This window comes from Lampetra fluviatilis, chromosome 13 (assembly GCF_964198595.1).
Source record: "Lampetra fluviatilis chromosome 13, kcLamFluv1.1, whole genome shotgun sequence".
In the NCBI taxonomy this organism is placed as follows: domain Eukaryota; kingdom Metazoa; phylum Chordata; class Hyperoartia; order Petromyzontiformes; family Petromyzontidae; genus Lampetra; species Lampetra fluviatilis.
Genome location: NC_136287.1, coordinates 12,976,487 through 13,002,967, shown reverse-complemented (window position 1 = coordinate 13,002,967; position 26,481 = coordinate 12,976,487). Strand labels below are relative to the sequence as shown.

The 26,481-nt window shown below is 47.2% G+C and overlaps 1 protein-coding gene across 1 annotated transcript in view; it reads right to left on the bottom strand.

The window, feature by feature from the left end:
* ATR (ATR checkpoint kinase) overlaps positions 1-26,481 on the bottom strand; it is a 63,577-nt gene that overhangs the window by 4,296 nt on the left and 32,800 nt on the right. Inside the window, exons 30-48 of the mRNA XM_078862335.1 lie at positions 25,876-26,078; positions 24,897-25,061; positions 24,021-24,112; positions 23,558-23,649; positions 22,678-22,852; positions 20,797-20,979; positions 19,997-20,147; positions 19,069-19,251; positions 18,340-18,482; positions 17,178-17,275; positions 16,288-16,526; positions 15,344-15,478; positions 13,548-13,748; positions 12,277-12,420; positions 10,947-11,097; positions 9,778-9,934; positions 9,028-9,181; positions 7,074-7,225; positions 5,699-5,804 (exon numbers count right to left, since the gene is read on the bottom strand). Of these exons, the coding sequence (XP_078718461.1) occupies positions 5,699-5,804; positions 7,074-7,225; positions 9,028-9,181; positions 9,778-9,934; positions 10,947-11,097; positions 12,277-12,420; positions 13,548-13,748; positions 15,344-15,478; positions 16,288-16,526; positions 17,178-17,275; positions 18,340-18,482; positions 19,069-19,251; positions 19,997-20,147; positions 20,797-20,979; positions 22,678-22,852; positions 23,558-23,649; positions 24,021-24,112; positions 24,897-25,061; positions 25,876-26,078 (2,924 nt within the window). The remainder of the gene's footprint in view (positions 1-5,698; positions 5,805-7,073; positions 7,226-9,027; positions 9,182-9,777; positions 9,935-10,946; positions 11,098-12,276; positions 12,421-13,547; positions 13,749-15,343; positions 15,479-16,287; positions 16,527-17,177; positions 17,276-18,339; positions 18,483-19,068; positions 19,252-19,996; positions 20,148-20,796; positions 20,980-22,677; positions 22,853-23,557; positions 23,650-24,020; positions 24,113-24,896; positions 25,062-25,875; positions 26,079-26,481) is intronic.

Sequence of the window (26,481 nt, the reverse complement as noted above, 5' to 3'; positions counted from 1 at the left end):
AAGGGGGCGACTGGTCGGCCTTCCAGGACCGGTTCGACGCGGCATACATGTCGGTCGGCTGGTCCATGGAGGAGGCCTTGCCGGCGCTTCCGACCTGCTTGGACGAAAGGGCTCTGCAGGCCTTCAAGTCCATCCATCCGGCCAATCGGGCTACACTCCCGGCGGCCTATATCCAAATGGCCAACGTTTTTGAGCCGCCGTCCACCGCGCAGCTAAAGTTTTCATTGCGGCGGCGGGAGGAGGGGGAACTGCCGCTGGCCTTCCGCTGCTCGCTCCTGGCCCTGGCACAGGCTGCATACCCTGACCTGTACGGCAGGGCACTTGATTCTATGGCCTTGGGGAAGCTGCTTGACCTGGCAAGGGAGCTAGGAATTGCTCTGTCGATCAACAATGATCGGCAGATCACATCCTTGGCGGTCGCCGAAAACATTCAGGCGCACCTCTCCCTCCGCCAACGGCCTCAGATGGCGGCGTGTGCGGGGGTCCCGGCGCCGGACGGGGGGGTCACCTCTCAGGGGGTGGACACCCTCGCGGCCCTGGCGGTGCCCGATCGTCGAGGAAGGGGGGCGGGTGGTCGCCGTCCGGAGCAGCGGGGGCGGCCGGGACCTTCCCGTCCACAGGAGGCGGACACGGTGGCCTGCTTCCGCTGTGGTCAGCGGGGCCACATTGAGCGGGGCTGCCGGAATGCCCCGGGGGCCTTTGGAAAAGGGACTCCACCTTCTCCTAGACCCTCCTTGGCATCGGGTCCGGGGCCCCAGGCGAGTCGCGACGCATCATCTGCGCGGCCGCTCCCTTCACCTCATGCATCTAGCGGGGCTAGGACCCATCGTCATGGGGTTGTCCTCGAAGGGTCGGGTGCACCATCGTCATCACCCCCTCAATGGCCCAGACAGACCCGCCACTGGGATGCACTTGCGCATAGGATGGTGGCGGCAGCTGCCGGCTCCTCAGCGGTGGCAGGATATGTGCAAGGGGTGCACGTTCGCCTCCTGGTGGATACGGGGGCATCGGCCACCATTATTTCGGAGGACATTTTTGGGCTGCTACCCCGCAGCGTGGGTCCGTTAAGGCCGGTTCGCGGGGCTTGTGTCGCCGCGAACGGCGGCAGTTTGGGCATCTTGGGCCACGTTGTAGCGTCGGTTCGGGTTGACGAGATTGAGTTGGCCGGGCCGATTTTGGTCTCCAGGACCTTGGCAGTGCCATGCCTCTTGGGGACCGACTTTTTGTCTAGGATGCCCATCCGAATTCTCGTTGACCAGGGCTGTGTGGAAATGCCGTCAGGGAGGCGGCTGAAATTCCTACAATCGCCTACCGTCCTGTCTCCCTTGGTCGCCGGTGTACGGGCCTTGAATAAAGTGCCGGTGACCGTACCACCGGCGTCACAAATCCTGATACCCCTTAGGTTGCGCAAACCGCTCGAAATGGGCTCCACGGAGACGGGTATCCTCCTGTCCCCGTCAAGCTACTTTTCAAGGACGAAGGGGTTGGTGGGCGCCTTGACAGCCGTGTCGGGGGGCCAGGACCTTTTTTTGCAGGTCCTCAATTCGGGACCCTTGCCGGTCGTAGTCCCGGCCGGCGCCGTTTTGGCACACGCGACCCCGGCTCCTCCACCCGAGAGCGCTGCCCCGGATGGAGGGGTCGTGGCGGGCGTGATGCGCATGGGGGACCCCGACGCATCATGGATTGCCACGTTGTGCGACGAGAATGCCTCGTTGTCCTCCGGGGAACGTCGGCAACTCCGCGACCTCATCGAGCGGTTCACCGATGTATTCAGCCAAAGTAAGTTTGATCTGGGTCGCACTACTCTTTTGGACCACCACATAGACACGGGCGACGCGGCCCCTATTCGACTTAATTCCCACCGCTTTAGCCCAGTGGAAAAAGATCATGTCCGCTCGGCTGTCGAGGAAATGTTGGCGGCGGACATCATCTCCCCATCTACTAGCCCTTGGGGTGCCCCCATTGTGCTAGTCAAGAAACGGGACGGGAGTCTCCGGTTCTGCGTCGATTTTCGTAGATTGAACAAGATCTCGGTGGCTGATGCATATCCATTGCCTCGCATGGATGATTCCCTGGACGCCCTCTCGGGCGCGCGGTTCTTTTCGACTTTAGATTTGCTCTCCGGCTTCTGGCAATTGCCACTGGATGAGGCCTCTAGACCCAAAACAGCGTTCCGCACACCCCAGGGGTTGTTCGAGTTCAATCGGCTTCCTATGGGTCTCCATTCGGCCCCGGCCACCTTCCAGCGTCTCATGGAGATGGTCTTGGCGGGGCTGCAGTGGGAGTCTTGTCTAATCTACTTGGATGACGTTATTGTTTTTGGCCGTACGTTTGGCGAGCACTTGCAACGCCTTGAGGCGGTGTTCGTCAAAGTGCGTGCTGCTGGCTTGAAATTCAAACCCCAGAAATGCCACTTGCTACAACCATCGGTGAGGTATTTGGGACACATTGTTAGCACGTCAGGTGTCGCCACGGACCCGGATAAAACGGCTTGTGTCCGGACGTGGCCGACTCCCACATCTGTCGCGGAGGTGCGTAGCTTCGTTGGCTTCGCATCGTACTATCGCCGGTTTGTCCGCGATTTTGCGACCATTGCGAAGCCACTGCACGCCCTTTCCGCCAAAGGCCAAAGGTTTCACTGGGGCGCGGAGGAGGAGGCGGCTTTTGCGGCGCTTCGCACGGCCTTGGCGGATGCGCCGCCCTTGGGGTACCCGGATTTTACGAAACCCTTCCTGCTCGATACCGATGCCAGCGACACGGGAATTGGGGCTGTCCTGGCCCAGGTGGTCGACGGGGTTGAGAGGGTGGTAGCCTATGGCAGTCGCGTTCTGTCCTCGACGGAACAGCGTTATTGTGTGACCCGGAGGGAACTTTTGGCCATAGTTTATTTTGTTCAGTTGTATAGACCATATTTGTACGGTAGGCTGTTTACGGTCCGAACCGACCACGCGGGCCTGCAATATTCGCTGAAGATTAGTCAGCCCTCGAGTCAGCTGTCTCGCTGGCTCGAAGTGCTCCAGGATTACCCCTTTGATGTAATCCACAGGAAGGGGACACAGCATGGAAATGCGGACGGTTTATCCCGATTGCCGGCAGGCGGTGGGTGTGCTTGCGCCCTGGGCTCTAGCCGTTGCAAGGCCCCAGGGGACGCCGCGGCCCAGTTGGTCGCGTCGGCCGAGGCGGACACCCCTCCAGGTGCGGCGTCGCCCGCGGATTTCGGCCTTGGACTTCCCCGGGAGGTATGGTCCGGCTTGCAGATGGAGGATTCCTCTCTGCTGAAGCTACGGCGCCGTGTCGGACATAAGGCCCGGAGCTCAGCTTCGTCGGCTGCCCCGGAGATCGCCGTGCATGACGGACTACTCATGCGTTGGGATGCCCAATTGGAACGCTATTGTGTGGTTGTGCCCACTAGCCTGCGTGGTAAATTAACCCGAGCCATTCACGAGAAGCTTATGCACCTTGGCTACCACAAGACCTTATTGACCCTTAAGCGGGACTATTACTGGCCGGGTGTTGAAGGTGACGTGGCACTGATTTTAAAGGGTTGCCACGACTGCGCGCGGAGGAAGGCCCCAGTTGTCCGGGACCGGGCCCCGCTGCAGTCCATCCGGGTTTCTCGCGTTAATGAGCTCGTGGCGCTCGACATTTTGGGGCCATTCCCTGCATCCCAACGGGGCCACAAATACCTCTTGGTGGGCGTTGAGTACCTCACACGTTGGCCCATGGCATGGCCTTTGGTCGATCAGTTGGCCTCTTCTATCACCGAGGCCTTCGTCCAGGGGTACGTGTTTGACAAGGGCGCGCCGGAACAATTGTTGACTGACCAGGGGCGGAATTTCTCGTCTAGGTTGCTCAAGGAGGTGTGTGACCTCCTTGGCACCAAGAAAATCCGCACCTCGCCCTACCACCCCCAGTCAGACGGGATGGTAGAGCGCTTGAACCGCACCCTTACGTCCATGCTGTGCCACCAGGTGAACACGTCCCAGTCAGACTGGGACCTGTTCGTCCCGGGGGTCTTGGCGGCGTATCGGTTGGCCCCTCATGCCTCCACGGGATTTTCGCCTTTTTATTTGATGTACGGTAGGGAACCGGAGCCCCCGGTGCACGTCCAGATGGACGTTGGCTCCTCCAAGAAGGGGTCGGCGGTGCCGACCCCTTTGAAGGTCGCGCTTGACCGGCTGCGCGAGGCGCGACAGGCCGCTGCCGAGAATTCCGCAAGCCGGCAGGCGGCTAATGAGCGGCTGCCCAAACACCAGGCAGCTGGCCTCCCGTGGATAGCGGGTCAAAAAGCGTGGCTGCATTGTCCCCAGGTCCCCGTTGGCACATCGGCCAAATTGCATCGCCCTTGGCAGGGCCCTGTGGAGGTTGTGGAGGTCCGCCGGCCGCAATGCGTCCGGATTCGGTTCGGTCGCCGGCAGTGGATAGTGCACCCGTCCCGGCTCAAACGTTATGTTCCATCTACCCTGGGGGATCCACCCCCAATTCCGGAGCGGCCGGCTGATGATGTGTCCGGCGTGCCTGACCGGCCGGGTCTCGCTGACGGAGGTGACGTCCGACCTGTGTGTGTGCCCCCAGGCCCCTCCCGAGTGAGGCCGACAGAGACCCACCGGTCACCGGAGGCCACGGCGGTGGGCCTGTTGCCCGCTGACGGGCCACCTGCATGGGAGACGGACATCATACGGGGGAGCGGGCCAGCAGCGCATACCCGCTCGAGGGGGATGCGGCTCCGGTGACGGCCCTGATGGCCGTTCAGCGGGCCCAGCCCCTGGCGCCCGTTCGGCGCTATCCGGCGGATGAGGCCTTCGGGGTCTATTTGTCTTGTTTTTTGTTGTTGCTGTTCTGCTTGAGGGGCCGTGCTGCCCTAAGGTTTAGTTTCTAGCAGCCGGTTATACCTTCAGGAACTCGTGAATATTCGGTCTTCGGTCCGGTGTGGGGCCCCGCTTGCGGGGTGCTTGCAGCCGGGTCGGCTGTTTTTTTTCACGGGGGGGGGGTGATGTAGAGGAGTAGAGGAGAGTGGTGGCGTCGCGTGCGCTGTCCGGTGCTGTGACATCACGGGACGTGGGGTCGCACGCGCCGGGCAGTGCACGTGACGTCTCGCCTCAGAGGGTATTTAAGGGAGACCCCGTGACGTAAGCGGGGTCACTGGAGGAACGGGGATAGTGGAAGGGGTGAAGAGGGAACCCTTATAGTGATACCTGTTAATAAACCCTGGCGGAAGCCCCTAACTCACCTCCGTCTCCGAGTACCTCCGTCTACAACAGCAACAACTACTTAACACTGGTAAAGGAGGTCCCATGATACAGACATCATCTTCTTCCTTAGTGCATTACACAGTCAACAGACAATACATTGGAATAGGCATAACCAAATCGAGGCAAAATCAGTGAACATCTGTGGAAAAGAGGTTTGTAGCTCATCGGATTCCTCCATATTATAAATAACATCTTAGGATGGGGGCTTTTGTACCTCCCTGGGTGAATAGCCTACTGCCAACATGCTGGTGTGCAAGTGTAACAATATAAATGTTTGTGTGTAAATGTTGTGGGTTTACTCTCCAACACACCGGTGTGCTGAAGTAGTAACTAATTGGCACGTTTTGTGGTGATGGTGGGTTTAAGCCCCTCTAATGGATGATAGTGGTCGCAAATGCCTAGTACTACTAACTACTATGTGTTAAACTGTGTGTGTGCATTCACACCTTCTCGTTGACCACTTCCCCAGCCTCGTTGGCCGAACCACTCCAAGACCCATGTAACGGCCGGCTCCATTCCACCAGCGGGTCATGGATGAAGGTCTTCAGCACACTGGCACCCATGGAAAATATACACATATACGTGCAATGCTCATTTCCATGGGCGTGACATAATGCCAATGGTGGTGATTACATCTTTACGTAGAACTTTTATTTTTGTATTTATTACAAATAATTGTATTAATGCTGAGGTCACTTCAACTTTGTCTTAAACACTCCTGTGGTCTGTTTTCAATTTGTGTTCATGGTCCTAAACCTATTGTACACAAGAGGAAGGTGTGGTGCATTGCACATTTTCATCTTGGTGTTCCCAAGGCTAAAATTAATTATTATTCATCGTCTGTTTTATCAGGAAATCCTTCTGGATCTGCCAAAAATGGAAAGAATCCCAGATAGGATGGCATGTGAAGAGTTATACTTTAAAATAAAATATATACATCCCATTAATCATTGCATCTTGCGTTAAAATTGGATAAAAACTAAAGCATTGTAGTGGCATGGTTGGCCACGATCGCCACGACTCATGGCCGGCAGTACGAGCTCAGGCCAGTAGAGAGCAGAAGGGAGGCGGGACCTGCCCAAGAGTGATGATGATGAGGGGCAGTTGGCCCGAGGCAATCCCTGGGGGGAAGCATCAGGACCAACGGTTGGGACCCCAGGCCCCCGGGAAGGGGGCTGGGGGATGAGGCCATTCTCCAGGGCCTTCGAGAAGGTTCTGGAAGGGAGGCGTGGTGGCCAGGGGCAGAGTGAGCCGGGACCCTGTATATAAGCCAGGGTCCTGAACGGCTCGGCTCAGTATCGTCCGGCTGAAGACCAACCTGGAGCCCTGAAGAGAAGAGCCCTCTGGGCAAAGCCGAACCCCTGGCTAGGGTGAGGCTGGAATTGTACCAGTGAAGCTCCGAGCTTATAACCAGTGAAGACATCAGAGAAGACTCAAGCCTCCCCCCGGCAGGGTAGCCGTAGGAATAGCCAAGAGGAGAGCTAGCCGGCTACGTAGCACATCGGGTGAAGGGCCCGTTACGACTTGTATTGTAGTTGCCAAGTTGTAATAACCATGTTGCCTCAGAGAAAGCTTCCTCCCGTTTATCACCCACTACAGTATTATGGTTTTATTAAATATTGAAAGAATATAGTTTTGCAGTAACAATAAAGATACGTTTAAAATAATCTTTGTTTGAAAAATAAAGAAAAATCATACTTTTATGTTAAAAAAATTTAATTCAATACTTGTGAAACCAGTAATCAGGTTGGGGGTGCGAGGAAGGCAAGTCAAAATCCAGAGAAGCACCAAAATTCCACCACATTCTAAGAGGAAATGTACCTGATGAGGGACTCCCTCTGGTCGCACATAACCCGCATGGTAACTTCGCAGGCACGCCGGAAGAGCCCCTCCAGCCCCATGGGGCCCATGGCATGCACCATGTTGTGAGTGAGCCGGAACGGGACCAATTCCGGATAACCAAACGTCAGGCCCTGCGCGCCAACACGTGTTCCGCACACCATTAAAGAATTCAGGATGATGACATGGAAAAGGTGGGATGATTAAAAAGTGGGGGTGGGGGGCGAAGAGGTCAGTTGTGAACCATGGACACATGATGGCAGTTTTGATGATTGTTATTTGCCGTAGCGATGCACGTTACTAATCGAGTAACTTGGTACCCCCCCAGTGACCCACCCCTTGACTACGGCATCTCTCGATTGAGCAACACTGTTTTTTTTACTTGAACAATCTAAAGTACAATACATTTTAAATGCAGTATGGATGTTATCAATAAATTGGAAATATGTACAATGCCCTAGCTACTGCCCACCCACCAGTGGTCACCCATACAACTTTTGTGGCTGGGTCAAAGTCTATTTTTCGCACACTGTCTGCCAGATCACGGGTCATCGGTCACCCTATCCTCCTGTGATTCTGTCTATGCTACCACTGCCATCACTATGAGCACGAACACAATATATTCTATCACAACAATTAGCCACTACCACAAAAACGACAAATGCCACCACAAACATTACCACCAACACTAACATAGCCACAACTCTCACTATTAGTTTAAAGTTCAAGTTTCATTTATTAGGTATAGCCCTGTGAGCCACGCGGCTCTTGAGTCGGGTGCAACCGCAACAAACAAAATATGAACAGAGAACATCTTAAAGCGATGACGTGCAAGATAAACATCCTGGACAAACCAGCAAATCTTCCAGAAAAAAAACCCCACCGTATTACAAAGCTGTGTGCAAAAATCCCAGTGTGATGCAAGTCAAAGAATAACAACCACAAGACAATTTAGATTAAAGTTATCAAGGTCAACTCCGCACATCTGCAAGAAACATGGCTTAACCACATGTTTTCGAAATCGCCAAAACAAGGCTATAAAAACAATGTAACAACAGTAATCATAGGAACTGTGATTCAAATTGAACAATAAACGATATACATAACATGTACGACCAAACTTGCAGCCACAGCTGGCAGCATGACACTCCCAGTGTATGATGTGTGAGTGAGTCAGTGGTAGTGTGACTGTATGATGTGTGAGTCAGCGTATGATGAGTGAATGTATGATGAGTGAATTAGTGTATGATGAGTGAATGGGTCAGTGGTTGTGTGAGTGAGTGAAGGATGTGTGAGCGAGTCGGTGTAAGATTAGTGTAGTACGGCATCCTCCCCCCGCCATCGCGGCCTCCTCCACGCCATCGCGGCCTTCTCTACGCCATCGCGGCCTTCTCCACGCCATCACGGCCTCATCCCCGCCATTGCGGCCTCCTCCACGCCCTCATGGCCTCCTCCACTCCATCACGGGAAAAACCGTCCCGAGTTGACGCGGACGCAAAGAAAAACCGCGCGCAGGCGAAGGTCGCGGCGTGAGGTCGAGCGCGGCGCTGAACGCCGCCCGCGCGGACCCCCGCAAGCGGAGGCGGCAGCCCACCACTATTATAACTACTACCCCAACATAACAACCACAACACCACAAGAGCCAACCCCTGCAGTACAATACAATTAAAACTAAACAACACCAAAACTGGCCACCTTATTTTCTTACTGGTACTGTTGGCACACAAAAATTAGAACTCAACATAGGGTAGGTCCAAAAAATGATCAAATACCAAGTGCTACTGGTGAAGTTCAAGTAAAAAAACTGAACCTGGATCACCAGGACGATAGCACCTCCTGTACCCACCATGTAATAACACTCCACAAGCATAACCAAAACAGAAAATACAAAGATACCACCCAATTTAGCCCGTGTGCCACCAACACCCAGAAGCACCTTGTTGAAGAGGCAGTTGAAGTCGACATGCACGCACTCGCCAGTGAGAGAGTCAAAGAGGATGTTTTCGCCATGGCGGTCGCCCAGCCCCAGCACGTAGCCCACCATGGACATGACAGCTGTGGAGCGGGTGTAGCCCAGGCGGCTACTGTACCTGTTATGCACACATGCACATAGGGTGCGCACACACACACATCACAGTATCTGCACACTGTGTCATATGCACATGAACCATACCTGTCAACCCATACGGTTTACCTGTATTTTTGTACAGGGATATTGAGTTTTCCAGGTCCATACAGCATACAGCTGTTTCAAAACAGGCACTTTTTTTTGTCTATTTGTTTTTCTCCCTTGTGATGGGACTTTGTAGGATGAACGCTGAGATTTATAAGGGCACGGGGTAACCAATAAGGTCTGCATTTGTCTGCAATAAGGTAAACACTCTGATAAGGGTTTGACAGGTATGATGAACACCATGATAAACAAAACATAGTGTTTTGCCCTGCATATATCATTGGAATGACAAAATCTTAACAAACTTATGAAGTCTGATATAGTACACGAGGGGGTGGTATCACCGGGACAACACGTGAACTGGTGCTTTTATCACCCCAGAGATCACCATACCACTGCACCAGGAATTCATCTTTTTAACAATTGCATGGTAGTGCAAACCTGTTTTATGTACTTCTAGTTATGTACAGAGAGGTGAATTTGTATTTATGTATGAGGAGTTTGTATAGTCACCAGCTGGTGGGGTCTGGAAAGGTGCGCAGGAACCACTCATGGAAGATAGGCGGGTGAGGTGGCAGCAGCTTCTCATGGTACATACGCAGCTTCTGTTCCAGCGGTGCTTCCTTGGGCAAGACGAATTTCTTAACCTCGGACATGGTAAGGCCAATACCTGCAGAAGCGCAGAGACACGTAACGGTGCACGTAGAAAGGGTTTTGATATTGGTTATGCCCAACCCCAACCCTCTCTACTTTGTCACGAAAGCCACCCAATCCCTCTATACAGTTTTATAGTTTCCAGAAACTAGTGGCTGTGTGTGATGTGTAGACCCAAATATGTTGTTCTTCAGCACAGTTATACACCATCACTATTATTTTTTTATTACAAAAGTATTACATATTATGCAGTGGTGAACATCCACAAGAAGTGGTTTAAGTAGTAGGACTGCGCGTCACCACATTAGTTTGAGTATTTGGCCACTTGGATTTCCTTCCAATTTCAAAATACCAAAAGCATATTATTCAAGGACCCTGTCATAATGTTAGAGATATTTTTTTATATGATAAAAGCATCATTAGAAATGTCTCCTCTGAGATGTGGAATGTGTTTTCTGTACATTTCAATAGCCTTGCCTTGATTGAGAGGTGCCAGCTTGAATTTAGTAAAATTTATGCACAATTCCTTTTTGGGGGATTTAAAAACACGTCTGGTAAAAGACCGATACCATTTGGTAATACAAATATACGACTTATTATTTTTGAATAAGTTGTAGTATAAGTCCAAGTAATGTTTTCTGCAATGGGCGAAGCTAGTGCTGTAAAATTAAATTTACCAATCAGGAAGGGGTAGGGTATTTTGTAAATGCTAATCACTACTCATTAGTCTAAATTAAGGCTACATTAAATGTGGTTCAGCCATTAAATGTTTTATGTCTTTGAAAATGAAGAATATGCGCATTAACTAGAATATTAAAAGAATTACACAATAAACTTTAACCCAAACGTTTCAGCCTCTTCAAAGAAACACGACTTGTATTCAGTATACAGGGTGCAAGTAAAAACTGAGCTTTTGTTTAAGCAAAATGTTCGCACAATTGAACCAAAAGGCGATTTTTAAAATCAAAACTTTAAGAACTCACCCAAGTACTAGCATCAAGCCTGTGTGTTTTTAAGAGGACACTCACCCTTCTCAATGTAGAGGTTTTTGACGATGTTGCTGAAGCCCTCGGTGTTGTTGACCCACTCTACCAGGCCGCACTCCTCGTTCAGGGGAATCACAACGTAAGTGCAAATACGAAGATCACGTCGCCGGGACTCGGCATCCTTGCGCAGGCACTGTCAAAGACAAAGATTCCCCCAGTATAGCCTTAATGGACTGTTGGGGCAAGTGCTGTTACCAGAGCACCTATGAAGGCCGGCACTGTGGCACACGAGGGGGGGTGGATGTCTACCACCACGCCCGGTCGCCTTATTTCCCTAGTGGCAACGTTTACACACCGCACCATGTACTCATTTGAGGCTAAGCCGACCGAGGGGGGCCCCAGGATAGATTCAGATAATCGTCATTGGTGTCGGCCGTGAGCCTGCCGGGTTCGTAGCGGAGCGCGCTAAACGCTACTGGGGACGGTACGCACACAAGCACACACAAATTACCTCCTATCCACTTTTCGCCCATTTGTAACCCATTCCAACTCAGGTTTATAGCGTTAATGTTATATATCTTTCCATATCACCATTTGCCTGTCCGTATGCCTGTAGCAGGGGATCAAACAAACTCTAGAAAAGTATCTAATGTAAATAAAGGGTTGGTATAAAGTTGTATGGCTCTTACGGACCTACGCGAGAGTAAACTGGTCAAACTGATAAAAGAATAACCAAATCTTGCAAAAAGCAAGCATTAAAAAAACCCTTTAAGAACACAGTTTAGCCTGCTGTTGAGAACAATGAAAATAATTTCAAACTGCATCAGGATGCTCCATTATAGACAACTATTTGATGATGTCATTAAGCCACATCACATGATGCCGATCCACCACAGTATCAGAATAAAAGTGTGCTTAAAAACGATGGTCACCAAATGCAAAAGTTGGGTAAAAATTACTTGAACAATCAGACATCTTTCACGAACTGAAAATAAAAGTGCAATTTCAAGGCATAAAAAAATGTGCGTTACAGTTTTGTGCATATGTTTATGTGTGGGCGACCCGAGTTCGATTCCCACTCATGGCCGATACCAGTGAAAATTATTTTAACCAGTGATGGGCCTCCCCGAGGTCGACAAAACCTCAAAATGAGTATCTGGTGCAGGGCGTAAAAACATCTGGGGACACAAAGGCGGTCTGGCGTGGTGCAAACCACCCACCCCCTCATGTACTGTGCCGGTCTTCATAGGTGCTCGCGAATAGCACTTGCCCTAACAGTGTGTTAAGGCTACACGGGGATATTTGTTTGTGTTATGTATGTATGGGTTGATGTACAACCCTTCCACTCTTGTTATTAATTTATGAAGGTCACCTTGTTAATGAGCGAGTTAAACTCCATAAGGCGGCAATCCTTGCGTAGATCATCCTTGGGCTTGCACATCATTGTATAGGACCGGCCATCACTGCCACGAATGCAGATCTTCTTGGGTTGCTGGAGCGAATTCAACACCTCCACCTGTTTGTTAACAACGGAATGCCATCTCCGTTAACAAAGCACTTGCTCAGAAAAGGCAGTCATAGTTCCATTTAAGTGTCATGGTAGTTGATCTAAAACTCTATTACAACTAGCATTATTACTATTATGAAAGTGTATTGTTAAACATTTTCATGCCCTTAAGATTTTGACTGAAACTAAATGAAAAATTATTAATGTTTAACTTCTTTCGCACTGTACATAGCCAACAATGCTAATTGGTGGTGCAATATATTCTCCAGTTTATTTAATATTCTAGTGTATTTGCAGACTCAAATGCATTTAAAAAGATTCTATGAAAATTCATGTTCATCATTTTAAAGTGTGTTTAACATCCTTAGTGCATTGGTCAAAAAAGTGTACTCGAATAACGTTTTCCAATCTTTCTAAGTGTGTTATAAATTAACCGCGTTGTAGATAATCATGTATCAATGAAGCATTGCCATTAAATCTACATTATATATAAGCTGTATCCTGTAAGCTTATTGATTAACTGCAGGTGTATTGTAAAATATACTGTTACTCAAAATTATCCTGTCATAATATATATAACATAACACATTCCTGCGGAGGGAGCTGGTAGGAACGTTGGGTTGCTCGGTCAATGGCCAGGGTCAATGGCGGCGTGGTGTATTCCGCAAATATGCCCGACTGTGAGGGCGGGCACAAGCCGGCGTGAGTAGGTTAAACGTTGAGTTTTATAAGGGCACCATGGGGTGACCAGCCCCTCCCCAACCAGCCCCACCCCTCCAACCCCCCACCCAAACCCACCCTCCCCACCTAGCCCCTCCCCACCCAGCCCCTCCCCACCTAGCCCCTCCTCACCCAGCCCCTCCCTCCTCACCCAGCCCCTCCCTCCCCACCCAGCCCCTCCCTCCCCACCCAGCCCCTCCCTGCACGACGGACGGACACAATAATCCCCTGTGGGCTGGTGTAACCAGGAGGTTCCTACCAGTATAATGTAATTAATGACTAGATGGCAATACTATATTTGCACTTGAAACATGCTGCAAAAGGCTGGTATGCCATTACTGCAATTTATAGTCGAATTAACCACTTCAGAAATGTCTTAGCAAAAAAAATATATCCACAAAAAAGTTTTTGAGCACCGGGTCATTGAAGCCCACGATATAGGCCATGTTGCCAGGGAAAGGGTCATGGTCGGCGTGGCCCCCAGGTGTCGATGGCAGCGTGGGCGTCATGACAGCCTGAAGCGGGATGAGCACATTGCTGAAGTTGGGGTCTTCGACCAAGCGCTTCAGCCCACGGAAGTTTACACTCATGGTCATCATGGTGTTCTTGTCCTTTGACTGAACAATGAGAGAAGGGAGAGGGAGACGGTGACAATTAGAACCAGGATGGTGGGTGGTAGCACTGTTCAGTAATTCTCATTACAGCGAGGGTGACAGATGTAAAGCAAATTAACATTTTCATTAAGGATCAGAACCACTGCAATTATGCAGAACCAAGTGTGCCAATGAATGTATGACGGCAAATCATGCTCAAACTAGCTCCGAGTGGTGCTCATCATTGATCGCAGTCCTAGAATGGTGGTGAAATTACAACAAATGCCTATCAGGTGTGGTGGTATAGGCTCATCACGTGACAATACATTTATTGACATCAATAGATAATGAGTTCAGTTGACTCTGACAATTGCTACGGGCTCTTGCAGAGAAAGGGATTGATGGTGAGGTGGTGCCCCTCAACAGCAATGGCTGTGATGCAAACTCTTACCAAAAACAAACAATTCATGAGTAGGATGGAATGTGTCACCACAAAAAGTTCCAGCAGTGAAAATATTCCCAAAAACTAATTTGGCCGAGCTCATCATCAAATGTTTATATCATTCCATTGGGTTATTATTTCCTGTATAAATGGTAGCCAAACCTAAATCAGGGATGAGGTTTCCATTAGAGCCGGGCCTTTGAACTAATACAAGCTATGAGCTAATTTAATTCAGCCTGCCACATCATTGAGGATTATTATTGAAAGTGGTAATTGACTACTTTTAAATAAAATTAATCAATGTAACAATCTTGCTCACCATGTATCCTTTGTACAATGTGACGTAGAAGTTGGGGGGGGGGGACCGGTGGGTGAGACCTTTGCGGTGAGTACATTACACACATGCTGTCTCTATATATTTATCCGAATTCTCTTTCAACTCAAACCCCTTCCGAATATAGTCCATCTATCACCTACTCCGGCTCCACTCTAGCCCTGTTATTTGTAGACCTTGCTTAGCGCTCAAGATGCATTCCTAGAGGAGTGCCTATCAAATCGGCGCTAAAAGCGGTAATTATTCCATAGTATATATGGGAATGCATTCCTGACGTTATTTCTACATTTCCTCGGCCAGCACTGCTGCGTGTTCTCGCTCGCACTTTGTAGATGTTTTTCTTTCTATTTCTTTGAAGAAAAAATGTTCTCCAGGACAAAGAACACCGTAACAAAACGGCGTTCTATGGGGCCACGCTAAGCGAGGTCTGCCTGTATTGAGGCCTTAAATAATCATGAAGTTCCTTTGGTGGTACTGACTGGAAAGATGTGATTAACCATGTTAAACCTCAACCGCTACTCTCCCCCGCTCTGCGTTCCCCCTCCCCCCCTCTGTGGCTCCATCGTGTAGTACCACCTTCACCTTCCTGGCTCCACCAACACCCCAACCCCCCCCCCCCATCCTGCGCCCGTCCTCCTTGGCTCCTCCACCTCCTCTTACCCTATATAACAATGTCTCATCACAAATAACTCTCGCTACAGTTATTTTGCTCTGCCTTTTTTACACCTGATGAAGGAAGCTTGTGTTGCCTCCGAAACGTCGTGATTTAATTTAGTTGTTTTCATTTATTTCATTGATTGTTTTACCTACGTGACTTTACCGAAAAAACCAAAGAGTACTGACTGGCTTGTTGCAGAGCTCAAGCAGGAGGTCGGTCAACACTGTGCCATCTCGGATGAACTTTCTCAGGGAGCCATCCACCTGCACCGCCTTGCTGAAGATGGCCTTGCAGCGCTCGGCACGTGTGGTATGTGACGACTGGGAACATTTAATAAGGGGGACAAAGAAAGATGTGGCCACAATTATAACACGTGGGAACTGTGGGGAAATAGTCTTGGAAGCAATATCAATGACAACGGCACATGTTGGTTAATGCCACCACACAATACCATAGCTTACTTCATTTTGCTACCGCTGTAAAGTGAACACACGTCCTTCAAAAGTCCATTGTTACAGCATCTCACTGTCTGGCGTTGAGTCTTTCTTTAAGTCGCCGAGTTCCAAAACCAATGCCTGTCGTAGTAACATGACATGTAATCTTCCATAAAAATGGCCCACCCATTGCAACTTCTTCCTAATTATATCTACTGTGCTTGCCACAATTTATTTTGAACGTTCAAGATGCTCCCTCACATTGCAGGTTTTTTTTTTCACCTGAAGACAGAAGCTTGGGTTGCCTCCGAAACGTCGTGATTTTATTTTTCATTAATTTTTATTAATTTTAATCTCATTTTTTACCTACGTGACTTTACCGAAAGAACTAAGAGTATTGCAGTTTTTCTTGTTAATTTTGGCCCATACAGTAACACATATATTACCCCTCTCAACACTCAAGTTGACATCTCTATTGTTTCGAAGTAGCTTGTGACATCTCAATTTTCTGTGTTATACCATTACTACCCCAAACACTCGATTTCCTTACACATGCTATCACATGATTATAAAACAATTGAACCAAATCATTATCGTTATTACTTTATTAAGTTGATGGATGGCGGGAATGAAAGCATAGTAAAAGAGAATGATGTAGTATGAAGGCGAGGACGATGGAAGGAATTGATCCTCACCTTTGAGACAGCCATCATCATCCATAAGGCTTGCTGTGGGTAGCGTGTCAGCACCTTAACAATGATAGCCTGTAAAGCAGCACAAACGGCTGCGTGCGGGTGGCAGATGCGTGAAATGAGCTGGGAGAAGGCAGTGAAGAACTGGTAGGGGGCCAGCTGTTTTGTGTGTTCCGTCATGATCTTGATGATCCTGGCCAGGTCGGCTGCAACAGGCAGATGCTGACGCTCTGAGCGGTTGCCTGGAGGTAGAAATGTGCGAAATGGTATGGGGGTTGGCGAAGAGAGAAGTGACAGATGAGAAACTGCACATTTGAGCTGTCGAGTACAGCTTGGTCACCAATCAATGAGCGGAGCATGGTGTCAACCATACCACCCTCTCGTATATCTCGTTGAGTACTTGCTCCAAGAAAGACTAAATGAGGGAAGTAATTTCTTTCTGCGCGTATGCATGTGTCTGCATGTGTTTTTTAATGACGATTTTATTTTTAATGAGGTCATGAAGATGTTTCAGATACCTGCACAAAAATAAATGAATGAAATCTATTTAAATATCCTCTAGATAAAGCATGACTGTGTTATAGAAAGACTGGACAGTGCAAATTTGAGGTAAGATTTATCTCACCGACTCAGAGTTGTCAGGGCAGATGTGCACAGGCCATTGCCTTATTGAGAAAGGAGACTTATTTTTTTTATTACATTTTGGATTTCGGGGAAAATATAGGCAAGGTACCAACTATTTCTGAGAATTATGTCAAAGGGTCTTTAATTCCATGTTGCAGAAGATGGTTAGTTTTAGTAACATCTCACATTCCCGCTGATGATGGATGGAAATCCATCAAAGTAATTCCCATATCAAAGCAGTGACTTTTTGGTAAGGAATTGCATTGCACCTCTCTCAAGCTCGAAGACCTTGGCTCCAAAATCCAACCAGAGTGAGAGAAGCCTGGGCATGCTCTGGTATATGAATTGGTTCCCAAACATAAGGGACCTGCAAAAAATACAAATAAATGTGTTAAATAGCATTTCATAGCAACCAGCATCAGCATAATCAAATGCTTCTGTGTCGAGAAATGTTTAGTAATAATCAATTTTGGAAGTTTGTTCAGGTGTTTCTTTTTTATCTTTCATTTTAAAAAAGATGTGTACTTATATTTGAAATAGGAACTTCTCAGAGGAGGTCATATTATATGGTTTTTTCAGTTAAGTCACATAGATAGAACAATAATCTACATGACTTTACCGAAAGAACCATAGAATATGAATTCCTGCACTCACAAAAGTTTTAAGTCAAAAAATACCAGAAGGCTTTGGATTTGATTCAGGGTTTGCCAAATAAAATTTATCCCAAATTTAGCATAATAGTCAGATCACTTGACAATGAATAGAACCATTTCTGATCTCTTGCCAAATAATTCTCTCTCATCGGCCACCAAATGGCGATTCATTTTATGTTTTCCTGAGAACTTTGGTAGGTGGGCCAGTATCAAATTGAGGTCCTTAGACACAAATTAAATACCACATTGTCAAATATTGGTAACCAGGCTGAGACCATATCACTTTGTGAAAATCTGGCTTATTCTTAGGTGGCTGTTCAAAATCAGGTTTTCATTTGTGACAGTTCATTTCTGGCATGACTTAGCACATGTATGAGCTGTATATTTATGTACGTATGTTGCATTTCTTTCGCACTGTACGTAGCCAACCCTGCTAATCGGAGGTGCTACATGGCCACGACTGATTAACACAATTTTAAAAGCCTGTGTTATTGCACTACAATTGTAAAGCCATCAAATAAGTGTAATTGATGCTTGGGTTCCTTTAATGTGGGTGGGAAAAGTTGTGAAATCTAACACTGTTGAAATATAAATTCTACCGACGTTTTGTGCATTGCAAAGAATTGACGTACAACTTTGTCCAGAACTAAAACAAAAAAAAGGATGAACATTAAAGCGTTGTTTGTGAAGTGGATCAATGGAAGACAAAAGTAGAATATTTTACTTGGCTAAATAAAAAGAGGAAAGTAAGATTGAAAAATCAGGTAGCTGCAGTTACCGCCCAAAGTGATAGACAATGCGGTAGATGATGTCGCCTTGCTTCTCCATGCGGTTGTCGGTCATTGTTGGCATCAGCTTGTCATAGTACTTGGCCAGATGAAAATGCCCATCCTCCCAATCAGGAAGGAGGGAGGTCACCTCCTGGTGATCAAGATATACAGAGGCCATGTACATTGAAACAAGCACATGAATATTGTAAGAATGTTCCTTTAAATGTCATCAATGTCAATTGGGAATTTTCAACCAAATATCCAATGGCATCGAAATAAAATACCAAAGTGGTCAATTTGTCTTTGCCAATATAAACTGAAAACACCCTTGAAGTTAGCCCTTTTACGTCGACATGAGTAATCGTTGATTTATAAGACACTTATGGAAGAATAGAATTAGTGTTGAAAACTAGGAGGGAAGATCCAATTCAACTGTTACCTGGAGGGATTCAATTAAATTTGCCAATGCCGATATGTAGATTGCACAGTTGGCAAAGATAGGTTATTAACCAATTGAGTATTCATAACATTACTATTTGCAATGTTTTTTTTTAAGTAACATCTTAGATATTCCATTTTTCATTATCATAACAATACAAACCCTGTTGAAAGCAACCCACTCTGATATGTCAATCCTATCTTACCTCATCTTACAGCCGCTTCAGAAACAAGTGCTGGGGACATAGCTAACAATTGAATGCCCCTCTTTCCCCTTCCCATCCCCTCCTTGCCCACACCTTGTACTGCTTGACGATGGCGTTGCTCTCAAAGTTAGCCGTCTCCTCCATGAGGCGGCCAATAAGGAGGAAGGCACGTGCCAGCACAGCCGTTTGGCGCGGGTCAGAAGGTCGGCAGCCCTCTCCCCCAACGTGCTGCTCCACGCTTCTCTGTAACTGCAGCAGTGCCTGGTGCACCTTTCCCTAAAGGCAGGACACACATCAGTTGACGTAAGCTTTGATCATGAAAGGTCCGAATTAATTGTATAATCAGAACTACTGAAAACAATAGGTGGCAGTGTGCTAAAATGACATACAAGCTCCAACATTTTCTCATGTATGCGGTAAGTGCTCCTAAGATGTCTAAAGTGATGGATGGACATCGTTTACAGGCCGTTTACAAGTGGTAGGCCTTTTGTGTCCGCAAGCCATATGAAATAAAAGTCATGGGTGGTAGCTAACCCATGACTTGTCTCATTATTAATGACTAGCTTGTTTGCCTGTCCAAGGATGGGTGTATATTGCAGTAAATCTGAAATATTCAATAGAAAAATTGTTCAGCTCATGATTATTAATGATGGGGGGGGGGGGGGGGGGGTTGCCTAACGTGGAGCGACGTCACCCCCTCATGGTTATTGTGGAGGGGTGCGGCATGTGGAGTGCGCGACCTTCTTGTGCGTTCGTGTAAATTTCCACGCGGGCATGAATATTAATAAAGGGGGGTGGGCCTCTTTTACAGTGGTAGTAAAAAAATAATACTCGGTGATAAATCACATGACAGCACGTTTGGCTACGTACGGTGTGAAAGAAGTTCAACACACATGCATACATACAATTTGAAAAGAGGGATACACAAGCAAAAGAAAGTTTGGGAACGGCTGATTCCGAATATTTGAGAGCAAAAGACATGGGTGTGTCAGCCCGGTCATGTAGAGCGCGCTGGGGCTACCTGGATCCAGAGCCACCTGGCCCTCTCCACGCACAGGTCTGGGGGGTGCACGGCACGTGCGTTCAGCAGGGCGTTGTACGCCGTCTGGTAATGCCCTGCCTTCCGTGCCACCCGTGCACTCTGGAGCCAGCACTCCCCGACCAGTGCATCCCTGCACACACAGCATCACAGGGTTAGTGATCAAGGCTGGTGGAGGTCGTTTTAGTTTAGGGTTAGAGATTTAGGTTCATGCTAAGAATAAATACCAGAAGCTTAGATGGCAGGACTGGGATAGAACTAATGAGTTTTGGTTCAGGCTATGAGCAAAATCCATACAGTTAGAGTAGGGCTGAGGTATGTATACAGTAATGAGCAAAACCAAACTCCTCCGATCTGCTCTGATGTAGGGAACACTGTTGGTGCATCATTACATCCATGAAAATACGTAATTTTATCCGTAAAATTACCCACACAAAACTGCAAACAGTACGAATGTTACCACGACTCGTCTTATCACAAAAAGATCGTGCATAATCGGAAACATTTGAAGCAAGACTCCTCTTATTCGTGGGAAAAAAACGAATATGAAACATCAACCTGCAAATAATGTACATTTTCACAAATCGATTCCAGACCATTGATAATATTAGCCAAGTATAAAATGATCACAGATTAGATGATTTTAAATGGATCTTCTGAATTAATTTCTGTCCTGTGCGCAGCATACATAACTCTCCATTAGTGTTAACAGCCACATCGCTGTGTCAATGAAGGTGATACTGGGTCGATGCTAAGCGTGCGGTGCAAATCCCAGTCCTCACGAATCGCCAGCGAGGCAAAGCAGGGCCCGGCGCAGCTCCAGGATCGGCTCCTTGGCACGGAATGAATTTTGCGTCACTTCAAGCCGCGCCTGCCACGCCGAGGACCAAACGCTCCGATTCTCTAAGTTTTCACCGGCCGACAGGCGGCTCACGCTGTGTTCCAGTTCACTCAGCATGTGCAGCCTACACCACCATTAACAACGTCAAAACAGAAAATGTCAAAGCTAAGAAACAATAACAACTTCAAGTTTGGAAACACAATACATGCACATAGATTATGTGTATTTAGCAAAATGGAAGCCAATGGGTAGTTGTCAGGGGGAAGGGTTCTTACATATTGGTATATATCCCTTTTTGCTATGCTTTGTCTCCATGTTTTGGAAAAAACTTTTATCAATTTGCCAGGTTTTATTGGCAAGTCTCTAATTCCAACATAACTATATACTACAGGTTGGTTCATATAGGATCATCCTTATGAGTTATTGTGCCCCCCCTATTAAGGACTGTCAGAGCTGATGTCAAAACATGTTCAGCCTTAGTTGGAAAGAACAGTAAGCAACAATACAAGTTGTAACACCCAGAATAAAAATATCACCTGACTCCTGCATGTACTCCAATTTTATTTGCCACATTGTCACAAATTGACCAAAGATGTTTTATGCATGACGCCTTAAGCCTTGTTAAATATTTTCTGCACTGTGATAATCATATCAACTATCTAGATCGTGGATTTCACATTTCAAAGAAAAATCGCATTGTTGAGAGCTTCTAATTCTCACAGGCTCAACGTGCGAACCTTAATCTGTTTATACTCGCCTTTTGCCTGTCCAATGACGGGTGTATTGCAGTAAATCTGAAACTTGCAAGCGAAAAGCAGACCACGACGTGATATTCATTGCATCAATTCATGTGCAATTTGTAAGGGCGCGCCGACACAGAGCTATTTAATTTTAAGGTTATAATCCCTTGTTCATCACGACGTTATTTTTACTTTGAGATCTCAATAGCGTTACGGAGATCGCGTGACGTGAGGGTTCTGCCTTTGTAGTGAGGGTTGGAAGTTGACGCCGAGGATGGGGAGAGGGGGCACCTCGGCCCCCCATGTGGAGCAACGTCACCCGCTAATTATTGTGATGGGGGGGGCTGTCCATTTGGAGGACGTCACCTTATGATTATTAATGAGGGGGGCTGTTCGATGTGGAGTTACGTCATCTGCTCATGATTATTAATGAGGGGGGGGGTCCATATGGAAGATGTAACCTGTTCATGATTATTAATGAGGGGGGCTGGTCGACGTGGAGTGACGTCACGAGCGTTGCACACAGACATTCTTGGCTCCTTATAGTCGGTAATAATAATGGGGGGGTGTCCATTTGGAGGACGTCACCAACTCATGACTATTAATGAGGGGGGCTGTTCTATGTTGAGTGATGTCACCCGCTCATGATTATTAATGAGGGGTGGGGGGTGTCCATTTGGAATACGTCACCTGCTCATGAATATTAATTAGGGGGGGCTGGTCGATGTGGAATGACGTTATGAGCATTAAGGACATTCCTTGGTAATTAAAGTAGGTATTACACAGTCTTGGCCATCAACCTCTCAGAATGGGTCCAACATCCTCCCCCACCTAGTCTAACACCTCCGATTAGCATGGTTGGCTACGTACGGTACGAAAGAAGTTCAACATACATACAGATATATATGCTTTGCCTTCCTCCACATTTGAGTATGAGTCACCAACTTGAGGCATGTGGTGGGTATGCCACCCCAACCGGCATGAGTATTTAGAAAAGTTGCCCCTCCCCCCCCGCCAAGCAGTTGTGCGATGCCTTCTAAACACCATGACCCACGACCATCCTGTATCCTGCGCAGACGCACCGGATGATGTACTCGTATCCACGCTGGTATGATCCACGCTCCAGGCTGGCAGCAGAGAGGGGCACCATCTGCTCGGCACGCACCACCTTGAGCTGGCGTTCGAGCGTTACGCGGTCACCCTGTTTGGCCGCTAGGAGCAATTTGCCCAGTCCAATGCTCCAGGAGCCAGATGTCTCTGAGCGAATACCGCACATGTAATGGAAGACCAACAAAACCAATATCATTCATATTTTGGAAAAGGGATTTACCTAGACGTCGTACCTTAGAATATCAGTCCTGGAATGAAATCATAATGCAACTCCTGTGAAAACCTGAGGTGTGTTAGGTCCACCATCTTGAAGTATTTATGATGTTACTGAAAATGTACTGAAACATTCCAATGTAAGTGAATTGATGAAAAGGTGGGTGGTATGTGAGTATCTGGATAAGTATAGCAGTGAGTTGGTATGTGGGTGAGTTGGTATGTAAGTAGATGAACCTAAATCATGATGAGTGGATCGGTAGGTGGGTAAGTCAAATGGTAAGTGGATTTGGAGGACTGGATGTTGGTTGCGATCGCAGGATAGTGCCAAGGAATTTCAATACTTTCTGCACCAATTCAAGTGGTCTTAAAGTTCACCCAATCTAGCACATTCTGTGGTGATGTCATCCATTACTTAATGGGTGGCCCAGGAGGTGGTATGCTAACATTGTGGGTAGGTGAAACGATTAGCATAGTGATGGAGTACATAAGTTGGTGAGTGAGCAAGATGGTAGAATCATTTGCGAGAAGATTAATGTAAGTGGCATGGTGGGATTGGAGTGGATTAATGGACAAATGATTGATCAATAGAACAGACCAATGAGATCGTTACACAATTAAATGCATAGCCATGCATACCATTGGTGAGACAGGTCTCCAGGTCACCCCACTGGGTAAGCTTCCAAGCAGCCTCCACCCGGTACACGTTGAGTTCATTTGTCCACTCAGGCCTGTGTGGTTACAATGATCGTTCAAAGTACAGGTAAAAGGTCAGCTTGAGTAACCATTGACTATAGCTATGTTATGGGAGTGTAAAAGGGCATTTGCCAGTATTTGGACTCTAAATATTCATTCACTTTGGAATCAATTACTTTACAGATTTTTAGGAAACAAATTAAAAAATGTATAAATTACAAATTATCCTGTGTTGGCAGCAACACATTTTTTGCCAGCTGATGGGAGATTCTACAAAAACCATAAATGTCAGCTATATAAAAATTCACGAGTTACTTCACAGAGATAATACGGTGACACGATGGCAGGTGATCTCTTGACAAGCAATACTTATATTTTCATGTCCTGCAGCTAGGGAAAGCACTACCTTTGGGAGAGTATGCCGTTCACCATAGAGTAGGCAGTGGAGAGCTCCCCAAGGCCAAGCAGTGATCGCAGCAACCCGTGACGGTATGAAATCTGCATTGCCGAACACCGCGAGAGGCAACAATACCAAAACAGGAAACCTTCATTCATCCAACAACAGTGCAACACAGTATGAAGTCTTTTCCCACCTGGGAGATTTTTTTCATGCTTCAAGACTCAAAAAGGTACTTGCTGACTAACCCAGTGTATATACCTCACCAGTTATAGCCCAGGTAGGCCCTAGCCCAAAAAAAGCCTAAACCATTGCAGCCACAACCCATTCCAAATCACGTAACGTTTTCACGACCAGTGAGAAGGCTCAGTTCACCAACCAGGTTTGCAGGATCAGGTCGGTTTCAAACATGTATTTTTTTTCAAAAGCGCATTTTTTTAAATTTAGATTTCATCTTGAGAGAGTTTAAACTAATCCAAAAATGTGTTATTAGATACACAATTTTTTATGCATTCCCTCTGGCCATGGAGAGGATGACTAGAGGGGCAGAGTGAAAGAACCTGGAGAGGCCAAGCCCCCAGCGGTTCATGGCTTATTAAGAATAGGCACATGGATTGGAGCAGTGCAGGTTAAGCCTGTAATGGTAAATGGACCGTCCCCTGAGCTTACCAAGCTTAAATGAAAATGGGCGTGAATACGCAGAATCAGCCACCCCCTCCCGCCCATGAAAGTCCAGTGTAGCTTCAGGAAATCCCAAGTCCTAAAAACGAGGTCATCCCTGGCCCAGAAAGGTTCGGTCAAACTCTATCCCATCCAAGCCAAACCTAGCCAGAAGCAATCCTAGCCCAGACCAACCCAAATGACCATCCAAGCAAGACGTTTCACCTTGTGTGGCTCGCCCTGGATGGCTTTCTCGTAACACGCGGTAGCATCACGCAATTGTCCGATGCTCTCGTGCTCCAGCGTTTGCTCGTGAAGCGATGGCTCTTCCTTGCGAAGTGCCGTCACGCCCGCCACGCCATCTGGTTCATCCATGGCTACGTACAATGTCTGGGCCCCACAACCGCCACAAGTTCCCAAAACACACGCACACCACACACACAAAAAACACATACATGTGGTTGTGTTACAGATAGGTATTCACGCAGACATATCCACAATAATAATTGAGCACACACACAACGACAAAAGATCATCACTTCCAATTATGTTGCCATCATGACATCTTGCCATTACCTTCTTGCGCCACATTCCACAACTCTTGCACCACTGACACTGAACATCCAAGGTATGCTCTTACAGCACGATTCGATATATTTTTGATCGTTTCATTGGTCAAAGACCTTTTGGTTGGCAATTTGAAATAGTAGGCAATTAATACATTCCAATGAATATAATCCAGATTTACATTTCTTCAATTTGTACTTGCATTGTATCAGACGTTACAGTTACTTAAGTGTGAGCCTTCCAGGCGTAACTTTTCATTTTGGTTAAAGAAAATCTGCATATTTAGGGTTACTACCACTCTAAAAATATGATGAAAACAAGTGGGGAGTAAGGCTATTTATTATAACCTGTTGTTTTGACATGACATGGAATACCCCAATTAAAGATGTCTCATGTTTTGTAGTGGCGTTAGTACCACTTCGTAACTGCCATTGTCTGCTTATTTAGCTGATCTTGGTTAACCATACCAGATTATCCTTTCCAACTAAGTTGACATAAGAAGGCCAAGGCCAGAATAAGATAGCAACATTTACAGGTTGCTTGTATGGCCAGGAACATAACCTGGGTCATGGTGCTCATGAGTGTTTTAGCTCCTATACAACCCTTCACAATTGCAGATATCCAAACTAGCTCTCACCTGCAGGAATGCCAGGTGCTTCTGTATGTCTTGCTTGCTCTCTCCGATGTGTGCCTCAAAATGCATGAGGGAACGTGTGTAAGCTTTGCAGCGGAATGAAGATGAGGAGAGCACGCTCTGGGGAATGCGCTTTAGGAAGCTCTGCACTCGCTGGTACTGCTCGTTTCCTAAGGTGTGTGTGACCACTGCACTACTCGTCGTGCCTGCCCAACCAAGGAGAGAAACACAAAAATAAGAGCGGGAACTGCATGTCACATTCTTCATACATACTTCCTAAACTCAAAGGTCTGAGGCTTGCTTGCTTTTGTATTGTTTAATTAAGATCGAGCATTCATACCTCAAACACCAATCTAAACAATGAAGTATGCATCTTGACTCTTTAAAAGCGTACATCTAAAAAACTGCCCTACTAAAGCAATATCTCTTCATCTCCACCACAAAAACCAAGTGTAACCCACAATACTACTCTAAATACACAAACTAATCTACTTACTTTCACTTTCTCAAGTTCTAATGAAACTTCAACAGGTAACTAAATAACAATAACAAATAATTCTCACTTTGGGGAGTGGTCTTCACATTATTACCATGAGGGCTATGAATTTG